Below are 8,580 nucleotides of genomic sequence, written 5' to 3' on the forward strand. Positions count from 1 at the left end.
CAGGAATACTAAGGCAGGCTTGTTTCTAGGAGACCCAGGACTCTTCTGGTAGCTGACTTTGGTTCACGGACCTTCTGACGGCCTCGCTGAACCTTCCTTGGACTGAAAGGCAGCCTACAACAAGGTTTCTACCTGACCTTCCTTTTCCTCTCTTCACTCAGGTCAGACTTGCATTGTGCTCTGATTGCTTTCCCAGCATTTTCTCTCACAGTCATTTCCCTAATAAAATCTTTGCACCTTTAATTCCATCTTGGTGTCTGTTTCTCAGAAGACCCAGACTGTCACACTAAGTTTGACCTCAAAACCCATGCTTTTACGAAAATAACTAAATACGGATTAAGTATCTAAATGTAAGAATGACAACTATAAAACTTAGAAGAAAACACAGGCATAAATCTTCACGACCTTGGATTAGGCAACGCCTCCTTAGATATGACACTAAAAGCACAAACAACAAAAGAAAAAAACAGATTCATTAGACTTTGTCAAGATTAAAAACTTCTGTGTTTCAAAGGACAGGTTCAAGAAAGTGAAATGTTAACCCAAAGAATGGAGAAAATATTTGCAAATCGTATATCTGATAAGTGACTCCTACCTAGAATATATAAAGAATTCATAACCCAATAGTAAAAAGAGAAACGACAATTTAAAAATGGACAAAAATCTGAATAGACATTTCTCCCAAGAAGACGTCCAAATGGCCATTATGTACATGAAAAGATGCTTAACATCATTAGTCATCAGAGAAATGCAAATTAAAACCACAAGGAGATACCACTTCACACCCTCTAGGATATCTGTAATCGAAAAGTTGGAAAATGACAAGTGTTAGCAAGGAGGTGGAGAAATTGGAACCCTTTTACATTGCTGGTGGGAATGTAAGACGGTGTAGCTATCAATACTTTGGAAAACGGTTGGTAGTTTATCAAAAAATTTAAACATAGAGTTATCAAATAACCCAGCAATTCTACTTCTTGGCATATGCCCAAGAGAAACCAAAACATATGGCCACACAGAAACTTGTACAGGAACGTTAAGAGAAGCATTATTCATAATAACCAAAAAGTGGAAACAACCCAAGGCCCTATCAACTGATGAATGATATACAAAATATGGTATAGCCATACAGTGGCATGTTATTTGTCCATAAAAAGGAACGAAGTACTGATACATGCTGCAGCATGGATGAACCTTGAAAACATTCTGCCAAGTGAGAGAAGCCACACACAAAGGACCACACCTTGCATGATCTCATTTATATGAAATGTCCAGAATAGTTAAATTTATAGAGACAGAAAGTAGAATAGTGGTTGCCAGGGCTTGGGGGCATGTGAGGTTAGGGGGATAACAGCTACAGGGTATGAGGTTTCCTTTTTGGAGGGATTAAAATGTTCCAAAATTAATGTGGTGATGGTTGCACAACTCTGAATATACTAAAAAACACTGAACTATACAGTCTAAGCGGGTGGATTGTATGGTATGTGAATGATATCTTAAGAAGTCTGTTACCAAAAAATCCATGCTCTTTGAATACATTATATCCCTCATTTGGCATTTACCATATATTGCCTTATAGTTTTTTTCCTAATCAAAATGTTGTTTCACACCTCCCAAATAGTGATGATGATCTCTGAGTTGTAGGGTTTCTTCCAGATTAGTTTTCTTCATTATATTTTTCAGATTTTTGCCCAAAGGCATTACTTTTATATATGAAAACTAGACTATACAGAAATGAAAATCCTGTGTGTCCCTTTGTGGATTCTTCTGATGCTAGTACAATCTCTTACACATAGTAGGTGCTTAACAATGATTTGTAAATATTATTGATAATGACGCTAGGTTTGAACTCTATTATGGATTTAAGTCTTTAGGTCTTCGGTAACATGTGAATTTGTTATTGGTAGCAGAGTTCAGGCAAAGCAGATGTCACCTTGTGATTATAAACCTTAAAACACTTAAGAAGTACTGAAAGAAAAAAATATGCTTTAATACGAATGCCAATTCTGATAGCAGATACTTCAGACATATGGTGGATTTAACTTTTATACTCATTTCAAATGGATGCAGATATGTCATTTGGGTCATCGGGCTTCCCCTACTCCTAGTCACTGCATGCAGTGAAATCGGTCCAAAGTGGCATCTCGTGTCAGTGTGCTGCATCATTTTGTGAATTATTTTACTTTACCATGTTTCTTCATGGAGACAAGGTCATCTTCTGACTATATTTTACTAACCCTTTTCCTCTGCTTGTCTTCTTCACTCTTCTTTATAACTTCTCCCTCTCGTCCTTTCTGGAAGGCAGGACGGAAGGGAAGCACAGCTGGCTTGTACTGAGCAGTAATTATATGCCAGGCCCAGTTTTGGTCCTTTCACATTCAGAGATCCTGTTTGTTCCTCACAGTGATTTGCTGAAATGTTGCCATTTCAACCTCATTTGAGATGAGGAAACTGAGGCACATACTGTAAGCGGCAGAGTCTGGACTGGGACTAGTAAGGCAGCTTGGTGTGTGGTTAAGAGCAGATCTGGCGCCAGGCTGTCTGGGCTTCAATCAGGGTTTCACTGCTCACCAGCTGTGTGACACCCCTCTCAGTCCCCTGGTTTTTTCATAGGCATGGTAATAGTGTATCTTACAGGGTTGAAATAGGGAATGAGTTAGTCAATTATTTGTAATGCACTTAAAACAGTGCCTGGCACAATTCAAGTGCCATGTAAGTGTTTTAAAAGTAAATAAACTAAAGCCTGTCTGACTCCAAAGCCAGTAATAGTGGAATTTCAGGCCTGCTTTTTGTTCCATTCTCCCATTATAGCAGCAGAATTAGACAAAGGCTAAACTTGGACTCTGAACAGGAAAGAGACTTAGCTGCTGAGGCACCCATGGACTTCTTGCCCTGCCCCCTGTGGTCTGGCACCCCCCCCCCATCTCGCCTGTCTCTCCCATGCCATCATTCCCACCTGATTCTTTGCTCACCACACTCTAGTAACGCTGGCTTTCTGTGGGTTCCATGAACCCTACCAAGCTTACTTCTACCTCGAGGCCTTTGCACCCATCTGGAAATGTTTCTCCAGATTTTTGCATGATTAACATCTTCCTCATTCATGTCACCTCATCACGTCATCTTGTCAGGAAAACCTTCCTTGATCATCATTTGGGCTCTCAGGCAAAACAGGAGGCGTGCTCACATAAAGGTGGCTGAGAAGAGTTTATTAAGAGACCATTATTAGCAGGGAGTGGGCAGGCCAGAAACCAGAATAGGATGGGGAACGCTTTACACCACTGGGCCTGGGGAAGTGGGGTGGCACAAGAGGAGACTGGGAACCTTCAGAGAACCCAAGGAGAGGCCCCAGACAGAGTGGCAGCCTTGGCGGAGTGGTGCTGCCAATCCCCCAGCCTTTTTCAGAAGAGGCAGCAAAAATACCCCCACTTCCCTCTCCTCCATCCTGATGACCTCCTGCCTCCCTCCCATCGCCAGAAACTGGACTCACAGGCCAGCCTCCCAGGTGAAGGTGGAGAGGCAGTCCGAAGTTAGCCAATACTCTCTTCCCAGGTCATAGCTGATCTTTTCTCCTGTCTTATCTTCCTAGCATATATCACTGTCCACCATTACCTTCTTTTGTTTTACCCCATTCCCTCTAGAATGTAATTATTTTGAGGGCTGGATCTTCCAGTTCTTCCCTCCCCTTCCCTTTTTTCACCTCTGTGTCCCCAGCGCATAGTAGGTGCACAATAAAGATGAGTTAAATCAATCAACACACTGGGACACAGGTAGCTTGCCCGCAGAGAAAAAAGTTTATAAGCGTCGTTTATCTTTTTTTTTTTTTTTCTTACAAAAAGATAGGTGACTGAACATCCCTGGCATAGGGTCAGAGGGCTGCGCCTCTTGCCCCCCCCACTTCTGCGGCCGTGAGTGGGGGACAGCAGGTGCGGGCGGCCACTGCTAGGCTGCGGCAGCGCGGACTCCCCCGGGACGCGTGCGCCCGGCTCGCCGCGCGTCTCCCACGTGCGGCCCGACCCGCTTGCCCCTCCGCAGCCGGCGCGGCGCGGGGACGTGCGGCGCGGCTGCCCGAGTCCCTCTCCCAGTCGCGTCGTGGGCAGGGAGGGAGATACCCAGTGCTCACTCTCGGTTATTTTTAGTTGGTGGCTGACACCCCCGCCCCGGAGGGGGTGGGTGGAGCGGGCACAGGAGGTGGGGAGGGAGGGAGCTCCTGGCGCCTCCGCGCTCGCTCCCGCGGGGACTCACGGCGCGGCCGAGCCGGGCGGCGCTGGGAACAGCTGCGGCGGCGTCCTCGGCTGCAGCGCGGCCCTCCTCCGGGACCTGCGCCGCGCGGGGGAGGGGCGGGCAGGGGAGGAGAGCGGGCGGGCGGGCGGGAAGGGGCGGGGAGCGCGCTCCTGCGGCGGCGGCGGCGGCGGCGGCGGCGGCCGTCCTCATCCCGGCGGCCCAGCGCTTGAGTGGACGCGGGGCTTCGCAAATGGCTTGTGCCGCTCTCGGTCTGGAAGCTCTTCAGCCCTTGCAGCCGGAGCCGCCCCCCGAGCCCGCCTTCTCCGAGGCGCAGAAGTGGATCGAGGTAGGTGTCCGCGGCTGGCGGGGGGGCTTTGCAGGGGCAGCCTGGAGCCACCGACCCGCACACACACTGACGACAGGTCCAGCCTCGCCTCCCCCCACTTTCTTTTGCCAGCTGCTCCGGGGCACCCGTCAGGGCCTCGAGCGAGCTGCGACCCCCTGACGCTTTGGTACTGGCGTCTCGGGTGAGGGTGGGTGCGAAGGGGGGACACTGCGGTCTAGCTGTGCGTGTGGGGGGCAGGAAGCGGTCCCCTGAGCCTCCATCCCTCCTGCCCGCCAGCGGCGCAAATCTCAGCTCCTGCCGCTTCCAGGCGCTGCCAAACGAAGCGCAGTGCGAGCAGAAGCGCCGCAAAGCCTCGTTATGCGCGAGCCCCCGGAGTCCTTGCCGACGCAGCATGTCGGGGGTCCTGCTCCCAGGCCTACCTCCACCCGTTGGCTTCCCCTCCCCGCCCTTCCCGAGTGGAGTTGTGCGTGTCTCCACGGAAGCGCACACCCACCGGAGCCTCTGGCTGTATTCCTGGCACCGGGTCAGGTGTGAGGCTGGCACAGCGCAGAGGGCCGGGGAGCCTGCAAGACCCACCTGAGAATGCGCCATCCGCAGAGACGTTGCCCAGCCATTGGCAGCTCCCACTCCATCGCAGAGGCGGTGGGACGGGCTCCCAGGTGCTGGGTACCCGGCCCCGTTGGCATATTTCACTTCTTAAATGACTCGGTGGCAGGCCAGGGAAATCACTGGAGCTCTCGACTCAGTCCAGGAAGCGCTCGCTGGGCGATCCTGATTCTCGATGTTTATCTGTAGATGCAGCTTGGTGGCCCTGCGCTCCCGAAATGAAGTGTCTGCGGGGGGTCAGGACGCTAGGAGGGTGCGAGCGCGGAAAGGTGACCCATTATGATCCGTGCAGTGAGCCTCTGTTTTGCGGCTGGCGGCCTTTCTTGAGGCTTAGTGGAAGGCGAATTTGACCCTCTTTTCCTCAGGGACAGGCAGCTCTCCCTCCCTGGTAGTTCAAAGGAAGAAATGTACCTCTAAGTCATGATCCAACAATGGTGAAGCCTCTTAGTACTCAGACTGTCAGTTAGTGACACCCTTGATGCTGCTGGGGTAACAGAGCTACGATGATACAGATTTAAATCTGCTGAGATGCCTGGAGAAACCACCCTCACTTAATGCTGCTCTAATGCTCCAGCCACAGGCCTGCACCTTACAGGGTTAACCTGCTTCATACAAGCAAGAGTGTCAGGCAAAGTTTAGAAAGATCTATTTAAAAATAGGGTTAAAGAAACAGAAGAATAAACTCGAGGCTCTATTGCTAAAAGCCCCAGTCGTGTCTCTCATAATTTGATGGCTAATGAGCAGATTGAGAAAAAGACCTTGGCTTTTTATTTGTGAGATGCAGCTGGCACGGCTTGGGCTGTGACAGGTGCTTTCTCTGTGCTGCATACTTGGGCTCACAGGACATACAGGAAACATTTGTAGTCACTGGCTTGGTTGAGAGTTGGAGAGCTGTGTTTTTCATGTTCTTGAACTTTAAAATTCTCAGGAGAGATTTTGGATGTGGATGGTGATGAGGAGCACTCTATGGTTCTTGAAGGCAAGCGGTTTATTCCCCCTTTCCTTAATTGTGAGTAACACGGACATACATACTATACTTAAAAAAAAGTATTGTGGGATCAGTTGCACATAGGAAAGTGCACACATCTCAAGTGCACACCTCCATGAATTTTCACCTAGGTATGTAGTACTCTAGCCCCCACTTAGATTACGATCTAAAACATCTTCTTCAGCCCAGGTCACAGTCTGTTTTTTAAGTGGTGGTATATTTCAAGCTAAATATTATGCAGTGCGGAATGTCAGCTTTTGTCCTGGTTCCACAGGTTTAAAAACAAGAAGGGCTTCCTTAAGAAAGCAGAGCCCCATTGGGCCCTATAGACAGTTGGGCATTGTTCTGGATGCTTTACCAGATCTACCAATTTGAGAATGTGAAAGCCGTAACGGGCAGTGCGTGGCTTTAGGACGAAGCAGTCGTGGCGCTGTGCGTGTGCATTATTGAAGCGGCCTATCTCCTTTCAATCGCGGAGTTGGGTTTCACGGAAAGGAGAGCTTCCCCTCCCAGGCTGTATAAAAAGGTGTTTGCTCCGGGGAGAGATAGAGACCGTCCCTCTTGCTTCCCGGAGATTCCTCTTGAAATGTAAATGCCGCGTCTGCAAACCGGGAGAACCCAGGAGCAGTAACAGATGGTTCTGCGCGCAGTTGCCCAGTGAACAAAGATTCCTCGGCTAATATAGCAATAACGTAGTACTTAGTGTGAGCCGAGTTCCCAGGGGGACTGTTATCTCGAGACAATTGCATCTCCTTTAGGAGCCCCGTTGTCTTCGGCAACATCCTCATTGGTAGGGCTTTGTTTTTCACTTTTGCTCAGTTGGTGATTAAATTTCCCACAGCCTTTTTTTTTTTTCTTCCTTTTTCTTTTGAGTAGTCAGGAATTTCACCCTTTCAGAAAAATGTTCCCTTGGGTGCAGCAGGTTAATAAACAAACTTTGCAGTTTTTCTCTCCTCTTCAGTCCCTGGTCTTCGTTGAGTCATGGATTGGTGAGAAAACTGTTCATTCTTAATAAAGGCTCAGGGAACAAGCTCCAGGAGATAACTTGTTAGTGAGGAATTTCTCTTGGCCTGCAGTCTTGGCTGTTTGAGGGCTGTGTTACTGGGCAGGAAACGGTGGCCTGGGAACCATGCCCCCATCTCACCCCACCCCCAGCTTCTGCCTTGGCTGGCAAAGGTGGAAGCCCTGACGGAGGTCACAGGCCAGGTGGGAACAGTTCACGTAACACTTCCAGTGACTTTTTATAGCCGTCGGAGCAGGCTACGTGTCTTAATGTGGCTTTGGGGAGACTCCTGAAGGAAACAGCAAACTTCACATATTAACTCTGGCTACCAGCAGGCAGGGGCCTAATTTCCTTCCACATTCCTTTTCTAGAAGGCCTTCCAAAGCAAAGGGGCAGTGAGTGCAGCACAGCGGTTAGAGGTCAGGCTTTGGGGCTGGGCAGCCTGGGTTGGAATCCCAGGTGTATTGCCTTCTAGCTGTGTGACATTGGACAGGCTGTGTTTCCTCTCCTTTTGGTTCTAAATAGTTTCTTTGAAAGCTAGCGCTAGTCGTCAACAACAACAAAAATAACAAAGAGATATTGTTCAAAGCATCTGTAAAACAGGGGTACTAATAGTAGCTTACCTACCTCCAAGGAGTGCTGTGAGAATGAAATAAGTTAATACATTTAAGATGCTTAGAATAGTACGCAGCATTTAGGAAGTGCTGCTTAAGCAGTGATCATTATTATTATTACCATTATATTACTACTGCTATTAATATCACTACTACCATTACTACTACAGTACTGCTACTATTACCACTGCTGTCTTTATTAATACTGTTATTGCTATTATTGTTGTTGCTTCTATTGTTGTTAATAACAACTACAGCTGATTTTGGAAGAAGATCTTCAGAACCCTGAGCTTTTTAGTGTAAAAAATATAATTCAGTTGTCTACTGACCTAATTCTAGTGTCTTACCTTATTAGCTCCAGATACCTGGACTAGAAGTTAAGTAGGTGTTGTGTGTTATCCTGACTTGAGTTAAAAGAGATTTAGGCATCAGAGGAAAACCAGTAATACCAACTGATAAGATGATCCTGATAGTTCATTAAGGTTTAGAAAATTATTCCTCGATACTGTGTTGACGATTTAAGTTTAACGCATAATCTCTGTTAACCAAACTCCAAGCAGAATGCTCAGTTCCTCTCTTCTTGCACACAATCCAACATTAAATCGTTAAACAAATGGTGGTTGTCTGAATATTCAACTCCAGTGTAGCAGTGTTTTGTTCATTGACGTTGTGTCAACTCCCTGTAGAAAAAGAAGTCCCCCATTTATTTTCCTTCCTCCTTCCTCCCTTCTTTTTCATCTTTCCCTCCGCCCCCCCCCCCCCCCCCCCCCCCCCCCCCTGGGCGGTTTTTGTGTTAGAAGACATA

The 8,580-nt window shown here is 47.9% G+C and overlaps 1 protein-coding gene across 1 annotated transcript in view; it reads left to right on the forward strand.

The window, feature by feature from the left end:
* The first annotated feature begins 4,468 nt into the window (after window positions 1–4,468).
* The window catches only part of LIMCH1 (LIM and calponin homology domains 1), a 348,851-nt gene continuing 344,739 nt past the window's right edge, over window positions 4,469–8,580 (forward strand). Inside the window, 1 exon segment of the mRNA XM_007453042.1 lies at window positions 4,469–4,564. Coding sequence (XP_007453104.1) covers window positions 4,469–4,564 — 96 coding nt within the window.

This window comes from Lipotes vexillifer, unplaced genomic scaffold (genome assembly GCF_000442215.2).
Source record: "Lipotes vexillifer unplaced genomic scaffold, Lipotes_vexillifer_v1.1 scaffold1272, whole genome shotgun sequence".
NCBI classification, from domain to species: Eukaryota; Metazoa; Chordata; class Mammalia; order Artiodactyla; family Lipotidae; genus Lipotes; species Lipotes vexillifer.